This window comes from Natrix helvetica (genome assembly GCF_964273705.1).
Source record: "Natrix helvetica genome assembly, chromosome: 6".
Classification (NCBI taxonomy): domain Eukaryota; kingdom Metazoa; phylum Chordata; class Lepidosauria; order Squamata; family Natricidae; genus Natrix; species Natrix helvetica.
Genome location: NC_138553.1, coordinates 67,359,603 through 67,380,958, shown reverse-complemented (window position 1 = coordinate 67,380,958; position 21,356 = coordinate 67,359,603). Strand labels below are relative to the sequence as shown.

At 38.9% G+C, this 21,356-nt stretch overlaps 1 protein-coding gene across 1 annotated transcript in view; it reads right to left on the bottom strand.

Annotated features, from left to right (window-relative positions):
* Positions 1-3,085: 3,085 nt before the first annotated feature.
* Positions 3,086-21,356, bottom strand: part of MAPK11 (mitogen-activated protein kinase 11) — a 53,028-nt gene continuing 34,757 nt past the window's right edge. Inside the window, exons 4-12 of the mRNA XM_081957221.1 lie at positions 21,083-21,194; positions 18,336-18,365; positions 18,185-18,232; positions 14,768-14,882; positions 14,201-14,272; positions 13,183-13,262; positions 11,630-11,708; positions 10,707-10,880; positions 3,086-3,965 (exon numbers count right to left, since the gene is read on the bottom strand). Coding sequence (XP_081813347.1) covers positions 3,892-3,965; positions 10,707-10,880; positions 11,630-11,708; positions 13,183-13,262; positions 14,201-14,272; positions 14,768-14,882; positions 18,185-18,232; positions 18,336-18,365; positions 21,083-21,194 — 784 coding nt within the window. The 3' untranslated portion in view covers positions 3,086-3,891. The remainder of the gene's footprint in view (positions 3,966-10,706; positions 10,881-11,629; positions 11,709-13,182; positions 13,263-14,200; positions 14,273-14,767; positions 14,883-18,184; positions 18,233-18,335; positions 18,366-21,082; positions 21,195-21,356) is intronic.

The window sequence follows — 21,356 nt, the reverse complement described above, 5'->3', positions numbered from 1 at the left end:
AATTAACCTTTCACATTTTACTTTGAAATGACAGTATTGTAATCTTGTATGGCCATTGGAGCATAAATTGTAGGCAGAAAAAAAATTATATTACTCTCATCAATCATTGTAGTGAATATAGAAGATGGCCTTGGGAGATAGAAGGAAGATTCATTGCCAAGGCAACGATCAGATAGATGTGACTTGAGCCCAGTTCAAGAGGGTAGTTTATGAAGACACCTCATACAGCACCCTCCCCCCCCCCGCATTCACATAAAAATAAGATGATAAGAAAGTTGAAACACATTCAGATTTGCAGGATTCTGTAATTAGATAATTCTTCTAATAAAAAGGACTTGAGGTTTACACCAGGGCTGTCAAACTCATGGGCTGCAGGCTGGATGCGTTAACGAGCTGGCTATGCCCACACCCGGTTTAGCGAAGGGGTGAAATGTCACGATATGTCGTGACACCGCGAGTTTGACACCCCTGGTCTACATTGTGTATATTTCTTAGTCTGGTCTCCCTTATAGAGTCAGTCATTTGCCTTATGTAAAACCACAAGAATTTAATACTGCTTACCAATGTACCTGCAGATCTGTCAGCCCAACAAGGAAGACCAGACTAAGAAACCAAAGGCATATAGGTCAGAACTATTTTTAGTATAAGTTATATTAACAGAATCTAGTAAGTCCGAGTGTCCTTTCCCCTCCATTTTATCTTCATGTAAAATAAAGAGGGGTTTGTCTGATATGTTTTCTCAATTTAGTTTTTTGACCCACGGTTCAAGCCCCTTTTATCTTATTGTTGTCTTATGTAGCTCTTCCTTCTCCCCTTCCAGGCCATTCCCTAAGTCCTCTATAAAATCAATCTAAAAGTTCCTAGGTAAGCCCAACTTTAGGCAGAGTAAGACACTTTAGGCAGAAGATAGTGGGGTATCCTAAAAAACGAATGAAATGTTTGGGGAACAATGCAATACATGCCTTATGACTTACTTGCTCCTTACATCCAATAGCCTAGCATTGCAAACAGCTTTCCATGATTCTTAAACAAAAGTAAACATGTGCCAGTTTATAATGCATCAAGAGGACTGATGTTTTGATGAGATATGATGCCTTCTTACGTTTGTATTTGCAACAACCATTGAAAATGATCAAGTTTCCTAAATAACACTTTTGGCATGTTTTTCCAATGTTTGGGTGTATAGCCATGCAAATTAATTGTAGAAATCTACCCTGCGTATTCCTAGAAAATAATTTTAACATCTCAGATGAGATTGGTAAACCCCTACTCCAGAAGAGAGCTCTTGCCCTATGTAAAATTGGGAACTGACTAACAGAGTAGAATGAATTTAGATTTATTTATGAGTCTAGATATACATCTTAACATAGCAGAGCTTTAGGGGGTATTTAGAAAGAGGACAAATTGGGCCCCTAGCAGTATTCTGCTGAAAATCAGGGAATCCTATACACAGATGTGTCCTCTTTTGTTGGTCAGGTAAGGAAGTTTCCAGCACAAAAAGGTTTCTGGCACCAGTCCAGATTACTGCTGCATTCCGCCTTCTCCATCATGCTGTTGGTTTTGTTGTCCTGAACTAGTTAACTTTGCTGACCAGCACATGCACTGGCAATGATCCTGCAATTATTTTGGCATTTCTTCTCGAGTTGCAAGGAATTTAGCTTCCTTTTGGTGAAATCTTTCTCCTCATACTTTACTTTGTCGTCATTGTAAGTAAATACAGTTTACACATACAACGAAATTCATCATGTCACTTTAAATCTCCTCTTCCCTGTGGGACTCCAGGAAATCTCTAGTAGAGAGGTGTTGCTTTGCTTCCCCCCCCCCCCCCCAATAATTACAGCTGTGATTTGTGAAGAGACACTCAGCCAGGTAAAGAAGACAGATGGGAGAAGAAGCAGGAGGATGGCTTATTGCACACAATGCAATGATCAGAATGGCAGCATCAAGCCGACTTGGATTTCAGGAAAGCTCCTCATCTTCATTATTACTATTAGGGTATTACTATTGTAACAGAATCTTGAAATACTGTCAACATAATTCTCCTGAACAACTTAAACCTAGTGCAATTAAGGTGGAGTTCGTATGTTTTTCATGCTGCTTTTTCCTTGGACCCAAGCAATCTCTTTTGTAAGAGTTCATTTCCTATATGAACAATCCTGGTGCCTCTTCTGGCTGGGTGGACTCTCCAATTGTGCACAATACACAGATTGGGGATAAATTGTTTTCAGCCTTTTAGACACAGACAGGTAACTGTATGAGGCAACTGTAATCTTAAAACGGGAAGGTCTACCAGAACATTTTAATGCCATGAAATCACATCCCAAAATTATTAATAAATTTCAAGCATCTTGTTACAATGGTTTTAATGTTCTAGATTTTTTTTTAAAATGTAAAGCTTAATGCAAAATATCAAAAAGACCAAAGGCTGTTAAATGCTTTACAAAGTATTACTATTCTATGACTAGTATTTGATAATTTAGTTTTGCCTATAATTTTATTCAAGAGTAGGTTTTATCATTGTTCTGTTTACATCAAAGCAACAGTGGCCTACATTACACTTGCTACTTTAAGCTTGCAAAACAAAACATTGGGATGGGGAGATAGGAATTAATTGTTTATGGCTATTCCATTTAGGATAATCAGTGCACATTCTTTTCATCAAAAATCTGGATTTCATTTTTTCCTGTAATCTGTTCAATAAGGATCTCCAGGAAGCTATTCTTAGCCATCAGATATTTAGTCTTATTTTCACAGACAAAGCAAGAGAGCCGAGGAAGATCTTAACATCCAGGTATTCCTTCAAGAAATCCAATCTTATAAGAGGGTGAATGGAGGAAGCAAATTAAAGATTCATTTGGACCCCACTTCACAAGTTATTAGCAGGCACACTATTTTATTTTAATGGCCATAGTCCTGCAATTTCGATGTAATCATGCTTTGCTAGCTAATATCATGTGCTAGATTGCCCACTTGTGTACTCAACATATTTCCATGAACAGTTATTTCTCCAGAAACTCTCTCTTCTTTCAGTCCATTCCTAGTATTCCATATTCATTAGATTAAAATGCAACCTCCAGACAAAAGCTATAGGAATTTAGAAAAGGAAACAGTTTATTGACAAGAAGATGGAAAGAGAGGCACTGCAAAATTACAGGAAAAATTGTGTTAGCAAAGAGTTACCTTCAAAAGAGCTCAAGCATGTAAGATAACTCTATTCCTCCAGACCTCATGCTATGGATCCCTGTACTGTAGTGCAAAATTCCCAATAAAACTTGTATCCTGCACTTTTCTACAACTACAGGAGAAACAATGACAAACTAATATTATCAGGAAACAATAAATTTGACTGATTTGTAATTGTTGCTCACTCATGTTCTGCTACAGGTAAAACTACAAGTATATTTTACTGTATGTCTAATTTATAACTAGGCTCCTTTTCCTAGTGGCACTAACTATAAATTAAAAAGAAGAAAAACATCCTAATGCTTACAAATAACAAAACTGCTTCTATGGATTTCTATTTGTCTTCACATACATTCATGCGTTAACTATACAATTTGAGAAAATAATCTTTTTTTTTAAAAAAAAAACAACCACAATTTTTGGCATCACACTGGGAACATGCAGAGAAGACAAAATTTAAAAAGACAAACTTCAGTGCATCATTTTTCAGAATGAAGCAGTACTTAATGTTCTGCAATTATTACATTCGTAGTACAAGACAATTCCCTTCCCAATGTATGTTTCTTCAGACGGTTTTGCTTGCATTGTTGTAGCTTTTCCAAGATCTTTGGATTGTAAAATCTATGCTTGTCATATAGGAAACTGAATTGCAGTGCTAGATGTTTTATAGTCTTCAGGATAAAGCATAGCAAAAAGAGGAGTCTGGATTTATTGTTCAATTTCAAGGCTATCCATCTTCAAGTCAGGTGGTTTAAAGCTGATCACTTCTTCATATGTTAGTTCTTTAAAAAAAGAGCAAAGGTAAGAGGGAAAATGTGAAATATTTTAATATGAAATATTGCAGTTAAAAAGCTATAGGACGTGAACAAAATCCACAAACTTGAAAAGATCATATGAGAAATGCTTACTTCTTGCTATAGTACGAACATTTTGTTTGGCTTAATTTACTTATTGTTACAGCCTCTGATTTGTTATTTTCTATACAGATTCTTCTTATTACCATACTGTCATATAGGTTTATGAACACACCGTGGCTTTCACATAAAATTACTTCAAGGAGTAGAAATACCTGAAAACTGCAGGAAATATGTTGGAGGGCTGCAACTTGGAAGTTAGGGAAAGGACGTTAGGCTGGTGTCTGGCCTCCTCTCCATGTAATTGTCCAACCAAGAATGTTTTGGTGATGGTGCATATAGGCCCAACATACCATTTTTGAATAGCTAGAAAAACTTCCATTATTGAGGATTTCATTCTATATGAAATTCTGATCTGGAATTAATCTCTCCAAGCCAGGTTTGCCTGGACACACTATGATACAGCTAGGACTGGAGGATATGTAATAATTAGTGAACCTTTTTAAATAAGGTTTCTACCTTGCTTTTCAAAAGCATTATTTGATAGTCTGCTGATTATAAGGGCTGCTGCAAATGAGAGGCTGGGTTAATGTAGGGCAGGGGTGTGAAGCTCAATTTCATTGAGGGCCACTTCAGGGTTGTGTTTGACCTTGGGGGCCGGAGAGGGCATGGTCAGGGCGGATGTGGCCAGCTCGACATCACTCATGTTGGGGGCGCCTGAGGTGGCCCGAGTGCTCTGCCAGCAAAAACGGGCTCCAGAGCTCTGTTTTGGGCTGGGATGGCCTCCTGCAACCCTCTGCCAGTGAAAACAGAGCTCACAAGAACTGCACGTGGCCCTCGTGAGCTCCGTTTTCACTAGCAGAGGCACTGCAGGCCGGTACTTCGCTGTTTCCAGGACAGCCCCGCGGGCCAGATCTAAGCACCCTGCGGGTCGCATCCAGCCCCCAGGCCTTGAGTTTGACACCCCTGATGTAGGAAACCACCCATATGCCATCCATTCCTCTGCCTGAGTTTGTTTTCCAGGGTATTAGTCACTAGCCAGGGTAACTCTTGGATAGTAACTCAATTACCATAGAAATCTTGATTTGGGATTGAATGTACATATGGAAACTGCCTAGTCAAGGGTAACTTGGAGTCTCACACCTGCCATGACAACCACAAACCTGGTACAACTACACATGTCTAGAAAGACATATACTGGATCCCACCACTGGAACTTCAAATATCAACAAAACCAAAGACCTTAAGGAGATTTCAGAGTTTCTTTGTCTAGGGCTTTAGGTTCAAATAAATAAATGGAATCATAGAGGCTTTTAAAAAATAGTAATAACCCCTTATTTTTAAAAAATCTGGCTTCCTAGAAGTTGACAAAGAAATACCCCTTAAAATTATTGAAAGGTCCACATGAGACTTTACGGACACTCAATTCTTTTAGCATTTGGAACCCTGAAAGCGTATGCATTTAATGATGCACTCAATAAATGCACTTAAGATTAATGAAAAAAAAAACAGTCTAGTATCCATTTATTACCCCTATCCACCAATTTTTAAAACAAGAATTTTCCATATAGTTCTAGCATTTTCCTGCGTTTTTAAAGGAAGGAAAACATTACTGGAAAGTATTTCCTGAAGCTTGATAACACACCAGAAGTTATGAAACAAAGTAATTTCCTTAATCTATTTATATGCTCTTGCAACAGTTTTGATGAAAATTCAGAGGGGAATTAACGTAGACGTAGTGTGCACTAGTAATTGCCAGTACTACACCATGGCTAAATGGCACATGCTGGTATGAAGGAGGTCAGCAGGGGAACTCCTTTATGTATTTATCTTATGTATTTATTTCAACAGCAAATCAAGAGAATGTAGGTTAAAGCTGGTGCACTATATATTGGCAGTGTGCATCCAATCAGAATAGAGCTGGGAGGGACCTTCAAGATCTTCTAGTCCAACCCTCTCCTCAAGCCGGAGACCCTACACCGTTTCAGATAGGTGGCTGTTCAGTCTTTTCTTAAAAACCTCCAGTGATGAAGCATCTACAACTTCTGATGGCAAGCTACTCTACTGGTTAATTGTTCTCATTGTTAGGAAATTTCTCCTTAATTCCAGGTTGCTTCTCTCCTTGATTAGTTTCCATCCGTTGTTTCTTGTTCTGCCCTCCGGTACTTTAAAAAATAAATTGACCCCATCCTGTTTGTGGCAACCTCACAGATATTGGAATACTGCTATCATGTCCCCCCTAGGCCTCCTTTTCATTAGACTAGCCCAGGGGTGTCCAAACTTGGGAACTTTAAGACTTGTGGACTTCAACTCCCAGAATTCCCCAGCCAGCATTTCAGAGTTTCTTTGTCTAGGGCTTTAGGTTCAAATAAATAAATGGAATCATAGAAGCTTTTAAAAATAGTAATAACCCCTTATTTTTAAAAAATCTGGCTTCCTAGAAGTTGACAAGTCTTAAAGTTCCCAGGTTTGGACACCCCTGGACTAGCCAAACCCAAATCCTGCAACTGTTCTTCATGTTTTTTTGTTTCCAGGCCTTTAGTCATCTTAGTTGTTCTTCTTTGCACTTTTCCCAGAGTCTCAATATCTTTTTTGTGATGTGATGACTAAAACCTGGATGCAGTATTCCAGTTGTGGCCTTACTAAGACATTATAAAGCAGTATTAATTCTTAATTTGATTTGGATTCTATGCCTCTGTTTATACAAACAAGGGTTATATTAGCTTTTTTTGGCTGCTGCCGCATACTTCTGGCTCATAATTAAGTGATCGTCCACTAGGATTCCAAGGTCCCCCTCGTAGTTACTGTTTATGAGCCAGGTTTCACCTCATCTATACTTGAACCTTTGGTTTTTCCTGCCTAAGTGTAAAACCTTGCTTTTTTCCACGTTAAATTTCATTTTGTTGGATAGGGCCCATTGTTTAAGTCTGTCAAGGTATTTTTGGATCCTGAGTTTGTCTTCTGGGGTATTGGCTATTCCTGCCAGCTTAGTGTCATCTGCAAATTTGATAAATTCCCCTGCTATTCCATCATCTAAATCATTTATGAAGATATTGAAGAGTACTGGGCCTAAAATGGAACCTTGTGGTACTCCACTGCTTACTTCCCTCCATATAGATATAGTACCATTAAGGAGGACTTATTGAATATGGCTTGTCAGCGAGTTACAAATCCATCTGATGGTGATGCTGTCTATCCCAAATTTTTCTAGCTTACCAAGATGTAGGTTGTGGTCTACTTTGTCAAATGCCTTGTTGAAATCTAAGTATACCATGTCCACAGAATTTTGCTGGTCTGCTAATTTACTCAGTTTCTCAAATAATGAAATAGGATTGATTTGGCATGATCTTTATTTGTTTCTAGATGCTCGCAGCTCTGTTTATTATCTTTTCCATTATCTTGCCAGGCATTAATGTTAAACTCATTGGTCTGTAGTTTCCTGGGTCTGTTTTCCCCCCTTTTTTGAAGATGGGAACTATGTCAGCTCTTTTCCAATCCTGATGTAATTCTCCGATGTTCCACGATTTTTATAAGGAGATAACATCTGCCAGCTCCTTTAGGATATAATCCATCAGGTCCTGGTGATTTATATTCATCAAGATCAGATAGGTGTTCTCCAAACATTTTCTTGCTTATTTTAATTTTTATTTCTAGTCTGTCTTTTACAGTTATGTTTTTGGTAGGTTGAGCTATGGTTTCTTTTTTGCGAAAATTAATGCAAAGAATGAGTTAAGCAGTTCTGCTTTATCTCTGCTGCCTGTTACTTCCTTGCTATCTTCTCTCTTTAGTGGACCAAGCGTTTCCTTGACTTTTTTTGTTATTTATATGTTGAAAGAAATTTTAAAAAAAATTATCTTTGACTTCTGTTGCAAGTCTTAGTTCACTCGAAGACTTTGTTTTCCTGACAACTAGGTATGTCTAGCTTAAGAGAAAGAAGGACTAGGGGAGACATGATAGCAGTGTTCCAATATCTCAGGGGTTGCCACAAAGAAGAGGGAGTCAAGCTATTCTCCAAGGCACCTGAGGACAGAACAAGAAGCAATGGGTGGAAACTAATCAAGGAGAGTAGCAACTTAGAACTGAGGAGAAACTTCCTGACAGTTAGAACAATTAATCAGTGGAACAGCTTGCCTCCAGAAGTTGTGAATGCCCCAACACTGGAAGTCTTTAAGAAGATGTTGGATAGCCATTTGTCTGGAACGGTATAGGGTTTCCTTCCTAGGCAGGGGGTTGGACTAGAAGACCTCCAAGGTCCCTTCCAACCCTACTATTGTATTGTATTGACTTCATCTCTGCAGTTTCAGGCTATCTGCTGTGCCTTAGTTATGTGTCATTTTTCTGTTTTTTTTGTCCATTTTTTATCCACATGAATACTAGATGACACCGAAGACATACATAGAACTACCAGATAATAGGCTGGCATCAAGTTCTGTCTCAGTCACTTAGAAGGCACACAACCTGCTCTCTGCCCCGAGATACTGTCCCAACCCAGCCACGACCGACACCCGCTTTGCTAACACGAGGGCTGGCGGGTTGGGAATGGGATTCAGGAGGGGATGACTGAAAGGGGGACAGGACGGCAGCGCCCAGCCGTGGCTTTAAAACTTGCGTGGGGGGACTTTCACCACCCAGAGGACTCCCCTCCCCCTTCTTCTACTCTTGCAACCACAGTCAGCCAGAGAGAGACAGAGAGGGGGGAGATAGAAGGGGAGAGACATAGAGACACACACAGAGTGGGGGGGGGGAGATAGAGAGGAGGAGGTAGGGAGACATAGAGATACAGAGAGGGGGGAGATAGAAGGGGAGAGACATAGAGACACACACAGAGTGGGGGGGGAGATAGAGAGGAGGAGGTAGGGAGACATAGAGATACAGAGAGGGGGGAGATAGAAGGGGAGAGACATAGAGACACACACAGAGTGGGGGGGGAGATAGAGAGGAGGAGGTAGGGAGACATAGAGATACAGAGAGGGGGGAGATAGAAGGGGAGAGACATAGAGACACACACAGAGTGGGGGGGGGGAGATAGAGAGGAGGAGGTAGGGAGACAGAGATACACAGAGGGGGGGAGATAGAAGGGGAGAGACATAGAGACACACACAGAGGGGGGGGGAGATAGAGAGGAGGAGGTAGGGAGACATAGAGATACAGAGAGGGGGGAGATAGAAGGGGAGAGACATAGAGACACACACAGAGTGGGGGGGGGAGATAGAGAGGAGGAGGTAGAGAGACATAGAGATACAGAGAGGGGGGAGATAGAAGGGGAGAGACATAGAGACACACACAGAGTGGGGGGGGAGATAGAGAGGAGGAGGTAGGGAGACAGAGATACACAGAGGGGGGAGATAGAAGGGGAGAGAGAGACAGAGAGAGACACAGGGAGGGGGAAGACAGAGATGGAGAGAGATACAGAGAAAGAGAGAGATACAAGAGAGGGGGGAGAGAGAGATTCAGAGAAAGGGAGTGAGGGAGAGAGAAAGAGAGAGAGAGAGAGAGAGAGAGAGAAAGAGAGAGAGAGAGAGAGAGAGAGAGAGAGAGAGAGATGTCAAAGGAGTTTTGTGGTTCCAGGGTTTTTAACAACCAGTTCTCTGCCCTAATGACTGGCTGGGTAGGCATGGCTGGGGGGGGGGGGGTCATGTGACTGGGTGGGACTGAGTGACGTTGAGGTGGCCATGCTCACTCAGGTTTTGTGGCTACCAGTGTTTTCTTTTCTGTGGTAAATGGGCCCAAATATCTCTTTGAGTGTTTAAGGTCGCAGACCCTTCTCCTAGCAGTATTTGCAACCCTGCACTGAAAATTTCTTTTAACCTCAAATATGTCAACATCCAAATTATAGCTTAAAATTATACTGTATATATGAAAGATAGTCTGGTAAAGTTCATTTGGTGATTTTTCAACCTAGGGCAGGGGTGTCCAAACTTGGCAACTTTAAGACTCGTGGACGAGTCTTAAAGTTGCCAAGTTTGGACACCCCTGACCTAGGGGATTCTAGAAGGATGGAGAACTATGAACATTTTCCTGAGGTTCTGCACAAAAATCTAATTAAGCCATTCATAAAAAGTGTGTGATGGGTATACGACTGTAAAATAAGAGCAAGAAAAGGGGATTATGGGACAATTTAATCTTTCGCTGATACTTGACTCTGCTACTTATGCTGTATGACTCACTTTCTGTAAATTTATCTTTGTGATACTTACTTTCCCCCCCAGAGTATAAGACGCACCAAAGTATAAGACACAGCAAGGTTTTGAAGAGGAAAATTTTAAAATAAGTTTTTGCACTCTGCAAACCTCCCCAAAATGGCCCATTTTTCATGAAAACAGGCCCGTTTTTGTTTTTTTTTTAAAGGGCATGGATAGCCTTTAGGAAGCTTATAGGGTACTGCTAGGGGATGGGGGGAAAATAGGTCGTTTTTCACTCATTTCTGCCCTCCCCAGCCCCCAGCAGCTCTCTGAAAGCTTTCTAAAAGCTATGCACAGCCATTTTGGTGAAGGGGGCAGAGTTTCGGGAGGCCAAGAATGCTGTATTCAGTGTATAAGACGCACCCAGATTTTCAGCCTCTTTTCTGAGAGAAAAAGGTGTGTCTTATACTCTGAAAAATATGGTAATGATGCTTAATATGTTTTAAGCCTTGATAAGATTCACGCCCCAAAGAAAATACTTTCTTACCTTTCCATTCATCTATAACCCTTTCTTTATTTTCTATTGATTCATCATACATCTCTGCCTCTGGTTCATCCTCAGGATCATGATATTGAGCAAAATAAGAATGTGCAAGTGCTTCCAAGGCCGTTATTCTTTTGTCACTGTCCAGGATGAGCATCTTCTCAAGAAGATCCACAGCTAGAGATCAAAGATTGAACTAATATAAAGCAGCTGATCAATTTCAAATTAGCTAATAAGAAAGTCTAGGTATTTTCACTTCCACTGCCAAAGTCTCCAACCTAATCTCAGGCAGCAATGCTTGAGATACAAATTATGTGTAACAATTTATTTCCAGTAGAAAAGAATATATGTGGCTTAGGGATGAACAGTGGATCCTTGGCGCTCTCTGCCTGTTGTTTGTTTGCTTTGCTTATTTGCCTGCAGATATTTCATTATCTATGTAATCCAGTGTTTATTTTGTGAATGGACAACCCTTGCAGAGTAGCTGTTTTGTGATATATCCACAATATGCTCTAGAATTTCCAAAAGTACCTACACTTCAAAATATTTAGGAACCTTGACATAAAGGATTCATTAACTATTTACATAATAATAACTTGCAGATTACTACCATATTTTTTACTCCTATGCCTTCTTATCTATCTATCTATTATTATTATTTTCCTCAAAGATATCCCAGGCATCCTACTCCACATCACAGAATATTTATATTAAAAGTAATCAATATAATGAAAAAGAAATAATGCTTAGTTTATAAATGAGATGGTCTGAACGAGTAATTAATTTGGAGTACGTCTGTACCCAATGCAATTTTTATAACCACTCTCAGTATTAAACGGAAGATATTTGGAGATTTGCAGTAATGATTTCTTTTCTATTCAAAGTGACTATTCCTCCAAGAATAGTAGTGAATGTTAAATATTTACCTAATGGGTTTGCTCCACGGAATACTACTTTCAGATCCTGTTGAGGCATGTATGGTAGGGATTCTATATATTTTCTGGCCTGCAAACGTGAAATTGCATAAACATGTATAAATTAAAAGTCTGAGATTAAATGGTTCACCCTTGAAAATATGACTTGTGACTGCACTCAATTGTAATCAAATGTCCCCAAATATTTATAAAATGTACAAATTATATATTGAATGAGAAACAGGAGATGAAAGTATTTTTCATCATTTTTTTTCATTTATTTTGCTGCTCAATGTAGATTTTAATTAGACAGAATAAAATTCCTGAGCTCCCTAATCTCCTTAATTATATGCACATCTGTAAAAAAAAAGAGCAAGGGCAGATATGATTAGAGAAAAGATGCCATAATTTTCCACTCCAGTAAGATCCACATTGAGCTGCACATTGTAACTATCGTAAGGACCACCGGTATAAATGTCAAAGGAGACTTTGCAGGACTAAAAAGATCAAAATGCCAGTCTTTCTATAGTGCAAAAAACTAGAAAGGAGATTTTTGGGGAAGCCATGTGTTAGGAAATGTTTGGCAGACTTCTGATGGAAAGAGATGTGATAATAAACAAAGTACAAGAAGTTCAGTGTAGCCTTATATTAGGCAAGATATCTTCCAGCAAGTTAGAAGTCAAAGTAGGCCAACAAAAAGCCTCTTGTTTCTATATAAGCAAATAGATTAGATTTCTATGCAAGTGAAACAATGAATGTAAATAGTGAGATGCTTTGGTCTGCCAGGAGACATTCTTTCCAACCTTAAAATCACCATATTTTGCTATAAATATGTGGTGGGATGTAGTCATCTCACACTAAAAGGAGATGGCCACAAGAAATATAGCAACTCACCTTTGCCAACAAGCATTTATCCTTAAATATGTTTCAAGTTTATATATTTCAAGTAAACAGAGGTACATATAATAAACAAAAACATTGCATTGGCATCCTTCAGTCTCAAAAGACTGGAAAAAGGCCAAAGCTGGAGTGTCCTCTCCAGCGCGAGGCCTGGGTAGGTTGATATGGAGGATAGATTGTTACCCAAGCAGCAGATCCTCCCTCTCCACGTCGCTGAAATAGTCCAATGCAACGGCAGAGCCGATATGATTGGTTTCAGCTGCATCGCAGGTTACCAGAATGTGGTTGCACACAAAAACAAAATCCATATAATACGATGAACGTTTTAAAAAAAACAATAGAGACTTCCTGTAGAAATTACATCTTTCTGAAAACTGGCTCTGCCCTAAGGGCTTCAGCAATTGGTTAACTATGTTAATTAGAAATCAAATGTTTTTATTGGTTGTTTGATACTCAGAAACCCACAAGGCGGTTATGTTAAAAACACCCATTCCTTGGAGGTTGCGTTTTTGGAAGAAAAATAATAATACGATCACTCACTATATTTGAAAATCAGCTTGATAAAAACATGCAACTGAAAAGAACATTGTCAGGAAATCAGTGTCAATCACGTAACAGATTAAATAAAAATAATAATTATGATGCCATTAATACATCGTACTTACATGTTCTGATGATATTTTCTTGAGAAGTTCAGAACTAGGTGTACCGACTACTTCCATTATTCGTTTCAGCTGGTCAATATCTGTAACAGTTTAAGAAAACTACGAGAAAGATAGGAAAGATAGCAAAGGAGTTATATGCACATATAAACTGCCACACCCACACATAGTTCTTTTGCTCTTCTATCTAAAATAGAAAGGAGACTAAAAAGATGATGTACAGAGATGGACACTTCAAATTGGCCAGGCTTTTGAATCAGCATTATCTTGTATCACCAGTCTCCAAAATCCCTGTAACCTAGAAATTGGGGTGGGAAGTGTGAAAATCACCAAGTCTTGTTATTTCAAAACTATTACATCCTATCACAAACTATTTTCCCAGTTCCTTCATTTCCTTCAAGGGCAGCTTCCTATAAGAGCCACCATTAGCAGCTGCCTTTCAGGTTTAGCAAACAAATTATGAATTTCTCAGCAGCTTTGGCCTTCAACATCAACTCACAAACTACTGGCTGTTGTAAGCTGTGCTTGTTTGCTGGTCATTAGTTAAATGAGACCTACAAGAACAAAATTTAGTTAGCCTACTGCAGCTTAAGGACACATTATGTTCTGAGCCTTTATGGCTATTACCAGCTGTGAAAAACAGTCACTTTAGCTATTTGCTACGTGTTTGCTATAGCAATTTTGCTTAATGTTAGCTAGGATAATGGATAGGCACACACAGGCTTAATGGTAACAACAGCTCTTTATTAAGTACAATAAGTGAGAACAATCCAGCGAAGGTTGAGTCTGACAGCAGCCCTTTTATAGGGAGCTGTCAGACCCCTCGACCAATAGGATTAAACCTTGGTGGAAACCAATAGGATTAAACCTTGGTGGAAACCACTGAAGTTAGAGCAAGTATCTAACATTTAATGTCTAATATTGCCTTAAAAGCTTTAAGTGCAAAGCAAGATCTGTGGTCTGTTACCATGTGCATGTGTGCGTGGGTTGGGTTGGGGAGTGGTTGCAAGAAGAAGGATACAGTCATTTCCTGGAAAAAGAGCCTTCCCTTTCAGCAGCTCTGCCATGATGCATCCAACTGACCAAATATCAACTGCCAAGACATAAATACACAAGTCAAGAGACAATGTACAATCCAAGACCTCTCTCTCTCTCTCTCCCCCCTTCCCTCTGTATGTGTGTGTATGTACATACGTACATACATACGTACGTACAAATTCTCTCTCTCACACACACACACCATAGTACAGGGGTGTAAAACTCGACTTTGTTGAGGGCCACATCAGGATTGTGTTTGACCTCAGGGGACTGGGGTGGGCATGGCCAACTTGACATCGCTCATGTCAAGGGGCACCTGTGGTTGCCCAAGTGCTCTTCCAGCAAAAACAAGCTTCATTTTTGGCCAGCACCTCTCTGCCAGCAAAAACAGACCTCAGGAGGTCGCGTGGGTCTCCCAGGCTCTGTTTTCACTGGCAGAGGCACCGTGAGTCGGTCCTTCACTGTTTCCAGGGTGGTCCTGTGGGCCAAATCTAAGCAGTTTGACACCCCTGCCACTGTACATATCAATAAGAAAGACTATTTACTTTACCTGTCTGATTATAATGCATCCAGTTTAACATGATTTCTGGAGCTCTGTACCATCGGGTTGCCACATAGCCTGTCATTTCATCGTCAGTTTGCCGGGCTAAGCCAAAGTCTAAAATCTACAGAATAATGAATAAAGTTTCCTGTCATTTTAGTTATATTAAATGTTCCCACTGCTTTTTAGGCTGATTATCGTAACTCATTAAAAACTACATCGACAAGACAACCAAATTAGAGGGCCAATTTGGTACAGTGGCTAAGTATTAGATTAGAAACCAAGAGACCATGAGTTCCAGTCTTCCCATAGGTATGAAAGCCAACTGGGTGACTCTTTTCCAGTCACTCTTCCTCAGCCCAACCCAAAAATTCATAGGTTTGTTGTTGTTGGGGAAACTGGTTGCTGCTTTTGTACACTCCTCGACTTACACAAAACAAAGAGAGGATGTAATTATAATCGTCATCATCTCATGATTCAAATCCAGGGAAATTGAAAAAAAAACAGTAGTTGTTCCAACTAACAAAACCCTTTTGCCTTTAAATTACATGACAGGTTATATGGCAATTTTCTGCTCTATACAGTGCCTTGAGATTGTTGAGCACAACAAATTGAGGGGTGGTTTGAAGAAAAATAACATGTAATTTTGTTGAACCATAATGCAATGGGTTATCTCAGCTTATTCCGATCATCTCCTCACTATCTCTTTCTTAAAGCCAGCACAGACACAAAACTGGCAGAAAAACCTGAATTTTGACAGAGCCTCATGCTAAAGAGCGTAAAGTGGAGGACAATATTGTTGAGATTGATTTCAGTAGAATGGTACCATTATCTTAAATATCTGGCTAAAACACCAGCATTTTAATTCACTGTACACTTCAAACCATAGAGAGGCTGGATTTTTGAGAGAGTACCTCGATGCTGAAATCTAAATACTTGGCTGATTTATATCCTTGAAGAAAGACTTTTATGCTCACCAATACTTGGCTGCATAGCTTAGCACAGGATTGAGGAGCCTGTGGCCCTTGGGCATTGTTCAACTCAGTAGTTCTAATTCAACATGCCAACAGGCAGGGATGATATGCAATGCTAGCGGGCGACACCTAGGAGTAGATCCTTCTCTGTGATGGGCCCAACCCTCTGGAATGACCTCCCCCCAGACATTCGAACTACCACCGACCTCCGTTCCTTCCGGCAAAAGTTAAAGACTCACCTGTTTCAATCAGCTGGCCTGGCACTTTCTTAGTTTTACCTCCCAGGGATTTATTTTATTTTAGGGTTTGGGGTTTTAATTGTGATGTTTTTAGGATTAGAATTATTTATTTCTTAGTACAGCCTATCTCCCCTCCAAATGTATCTTAAATGTAGCTTAAATGTATTTAATTTTATGACTGGTTTTATTGTATTGACTGTACACCGCCCCGAGTCCCTTTTTGGGAGAGGGGCGGTCTAAAAATCTAAGAAATAAATAATAAAAAATAGAAGTGAGAGTCCACCATTTCAGTCCTCCTCTGAAGACATAATTGTTTATAAGTCAATTCAATGGATCTGCCTATTAATCACATAGGTCATTGATGGTGAACCTTTTATCCATCGAGTGCCCAAACTGCACGCGCATGCATGCCCAAACTGAAAAGTGTGTGAATGCGCGCATGCGCAGCAGAGACCCAAAGATGAGCTGGCTCCTGGGAGGTGGGTCATCCCAATACCAGCTGCGCGGCAAGAGATCTTTTTCTTTCGTGAGCTTCTGTTTTGTTATTTGCAGGGAAACAGAAGCTCACAAAAGAAATGCCACAGAGGTGATGGCATGCATGCCAGCAAAGAGGGCTCTGCGTGCCAGCTCTGGCACGCGTGCCATAGGTTTCACCATCACAGATATAGGTGAACTTACACATACAACAGGGATTCCAATTTCTAGAAATGGGAAAGTAACATAACTAGGGCTTCAAGTCATCTGACCATGGGATGGGAGAATTATGTTCTACTACAAAAGAACATGTTGAGTTTGGGTGGAAGGGATAACTGCAATCTAGAGATATATGGACTTTATTCCAGACAATCCAATTAGGGATTAACAATATCTAATCATGCAAATATTGACATGAAACTTTATACTGGATCAGCATACTTTCAACTTCACCATATTCAAATATATAATTTACATTTATAAGACAGGACAATAATTTTTAAATGAAATAAAACCCAAAGATAATATAAGGCTGTGATTATATATATTTTAGGAATATATCCTTTCTTTTGTAATCTATGACTGCTATAGAGCTCTGTAGCAATTATGAACAAATGACAGCTAACTAGGACCAGCCAGCATGATGACTGGGGAATTTTGGGAGTTGACGTTCACTCATCCTAAAGTTGACAAGGTTGAGAAACACTGAACTAAGATGTAGTAGTAGTAGTAGTTAACTGTTGTAATGATGCCAATCGTTTTCCCTCCTCTTTTTCATCAAAATCAGAATAACGTTATTTTAAGCTATTTGGCTTTTTATATATCCTCCTTCACTTAATTATCAGGATCATTTTCTCTTGGACAGGGAATTATTTTTTTGAAAATGTAACTGGTAAGTAGGAGGAAGATTATTTTATGGCAACATTTTTTGGTGTGCAGATTCCATTCTGGGTCAAATGGAACTTCTTGTCGTGCAGATTGTGTCTGCCACGTTTTCACATTCCATGAAACAGAATGAAAATGATGAATAATTTTAACTGCTCTGTATAATTGTATAATTACTTATATGCTTATCAATGCCCATATTTATCTTTGGAGAAAACATTATTGTGCATTACTACTAAATTGGTGTACAAACATTATTAAGTGGCATGTCCTAAAACTGAATTTCGTATCTTGGTATAAACATTCAGAAAAAAAAACCAATAGTAATTTTGTCATCTGTTCAAGAGATTCCTATTTGTTGCTAATATATACCAGTTTAATCTTCCTTTTCAACCATTAGGCTTTCATTCCAGCAATGTAGATACCATATGGATCTATTCTTTCATTTATACTTGCAAGGCCTAGTGTGCAACTATGAGCAGTTACTTTAGATGCAATTACTGTCATGAATGAAGATCCAAAACTTCCACAGCAGCCTATTTAATAATCAAGAAGATTCCTATCGTTTTTAAATTAAATAATTCTATGAATATCACACATTCTGTAAATGTTATTTAGCTTAGGGAATAATGGACAATGATTTGCTTGCACATCTTGTTCCTTGCCCTCTCCATCTCTTCACCATAAGTTAAAATTTTATTGTTACTGTATGTTTGTATAGTTTTATTGCTTTGAACTGTGTAAGCGTCCCAGTCTTGTGGTGAGATTGGCAGCAAATTTAGATAGATGAGATGGGGAGGGAGAGGGGGCTAGGGAGAGGGAAGGGGGGATAATCAAAATAGCATGAATCCTACCCTTAATTCACAGTCTTCATTTACAGCTAAGTTACTGGGCTTCAGGTCCTGAATCAGAAAGAAAAGACTATTAAAACAGGGTTAAATTTAAGACGATGAAACTAGTCAGTGCAGAAGTGTACGAAGTATCCTAACAGTGACTGAAACTTACGCGGTGAATGATTCCAGCAGAATGAATGTACTGCAACGTGAAGAGAAAACAGGTAAGGTCAAAATCAGAAATCAGATACAGTTGAATGAACATGATTATCAGAAACCATTTGCTTTGACTCATATTTTTCTACAAAGTTTTAGTGAGGCTGCATTTATTTCCACACTACAAACCCACGGGGATGAATCATACAAGGACTTTGATTACATTTTAAATGGCATTTTAGAGTGCAAACACCACCGCTCTTTGCAACCCAATCTAGGGGCCTTGAGAATAAAGATTGCCAGTTAGAAAACGATCTCTTCTTGGAAAAGAGTTATCAGAGAAAGAAAAAGAGAATACAGTTTAACACAAAAGATCCTAAATTCTTGGCTGACAGGCTTGTTTTAATTCCTACTCCAAAATGCATGGAACTTCAAAGTCTCAAAAACTCTGCTACATATAAACCTGCATATTCTGTTTCTTGTAAAAGTATCTTTCTAGAAAGCAAGAATACCATAGCATCACCATGGGAATGGATATTATGTATGTGGATATTTGTGGGTATACATACAGAGGATATCTATGGATTTCCCAGGCATTTCAGAAAAGCAAAATAATTTTGTTCTCAATTTGCTGGGGTCCTGCAAAAGCATCCTCTTAGTTCACATATTACAAATTGGTCTTCATGCTTATTCCAGGGGACTGGATTAGATTATATTTTGGGCCCTTTTCAAATACTCAGTTCTATGATTCTTAGTTCTGTTGGAGAGCCATAGCTAACCTCCAACTATCATAGATTCAAAAAGATTTGATGTCTAAACATCAGAGTATTAATACTCTTTAATCAATACTGTGCAACAGAAATGCCATTGTACCATAATAACATAATGTATGAGGTATGTTTAACAACGATGTAATACAGAAAGGGAAAAATCATTTGATTTCCAGGTCAAAACTCATGACTCAATACATAACCACATACAATAGTACCTTCTCCATATGGTGCCTGCCTTATGAAACAACTTTACATGATTCAAAATACAGAATTGTAATGCTGGTAAGAACACAGGGAAATCTCAACCACAACCTCTCTGTCTCCATCATCTCTCTCTCCCTCCTTTTCTCCTTCTCTCCATCCCTCTCCTTCTCTCCCTTCTATCTATAACTTATTTAGAAATTGCACAGAGTTGCTCTGTGAGGGAGACAGAAGATATGGATAGTCCTGCCTCCAGGAATGTAATGAAGACTTGGCTTTTCTGAAGGCACTGGGGTCAGGATGTTGATGGAGCTGGCATAGTGGTTGATAGATGAATATGAGTTTTATTGTATTAAATTAGAATTGGAATAACAGAGTTGGAAGGGACCTTGGAGGTCTTCTAGTCCAACCCCCTGCCTAGGCAGGAAACCCTACACCACTTCAGACAAATGGTTATCCATCATCGTCTTAAAAACTTCCAGTGTTGGAGCATTCACAACTTCTGAAGGCAAGCTGTTCCACTGATTAATTGTTCTAACTGTCAAGAAATTTCTCCTCAGTTCTAAGTTGCTTCTCTCCTTGATTAGTTTCCACCCATTGCTTCTTGTTCTACCCTCAGGTGCCTTGGAGAATAGTTTGACTCCCTCTTTTTTGTGGCAACCCCTGAGATATTGGAACACTGCTATCGTGTCTCCCCTAGTCCTTCTTTTCATTAAACTAGACATACCCAGTTCCTGCAACCGTTCTTCATATGTTTTAGACTCGTTCCCTAATGGTCTTTTTATTTTTTATCATTGCATTTTTAGTCCGTTTGCTCCCCAGAATTCCTTCTGGTAGATGGACAGTTCAGCAAGTTTATTTATTTATTTATTTATTTATTTATTTATTTATTTATTTATTTATTTATTTATTTATTTATTTATTTATTTAATTGATAAAGTAGTGTTGAAATGGCAGGCTTCACATTCAATATCTTTCCAAATTGGAAATCAATAACGCTGAAATCTGTAAGGAGAAGCACTGTAGTGTAATTAATTTTCTGTTGTAAATCAAATAAGCAGCATCCCTTGGAATATTTGATTCAACAGTTCTTGCTCTAAGGAGGATCTCAAGAAAATAAATATAACTATTTATTCATTGGGTGTCAGCTTACACATGGGAGTTAAAATTTACCAACTGAAATATGTATTCTCAATTCCTTAATTTTTTTTAAAAAAAACCCCTTGATTTATGAGCTCAAAATTTCTCATGCTAAGTAAGACAATTAGTTAAGTGAGTTTTGTCCCATTTTACAACGTGTCTCGTCACAGTTGTTATCACTGAAGTTGTTAAGTTAGAAATATTCTCCCACCAGAGGTGCAGGTGGCTCTTATTCTACAGGCATCTTCAAAAATCAGTCAGCAAGTATTTGGTTTTCAGTTTAGTTTCTCTAAAAGATATCTAAAATGTGTAAGATAATTGCAGGATCCAATCTGGGTCGGTCACCGGTACCAGAGGTTTTGACTTCTAAGGTTTCAGCTCATTTTAGAGTCCATCTTCAGGAAACCTCTCTCTAGCGGTCCCAGTGATCGACCTAGATCGGATCCTGCAGCATTATCATGGGACACGTATATATGCCTTCATCCCTAAGATTTCAATTGATGATTGTTACTATTTGACTATGAACTTCATTGTCTTGCTTTTGCTTTGAATGTATGGTGTGGTGGGCTGCCCAAAATCCTACTGGATTGCGATGGATTACAAACACTTTAAAATAAATAATTAAACAAAATGTTCCCATGGCTTTTACCTTTAGTCCTCGAAGTAACTGATATATAAGAAACTGTATATGGTCATCTGTCAATTTTTGACACTTCACTATATTATTCAAGTCAGCACCCATTAAATTGGTGACAAGATACCTGCAAATCAAAACCAAGATTATGAAGACATTTACAGTGCAATTTCTTGTCAATTGCAAAGTAATCCTCAGTGAGTTCACAGTCTTAATAGTTTTTTTTTTAAATTACAGACCTAATGGCTTTATAGATTCAATCATTTTTCAACCGTAATTGCTTTTAAAG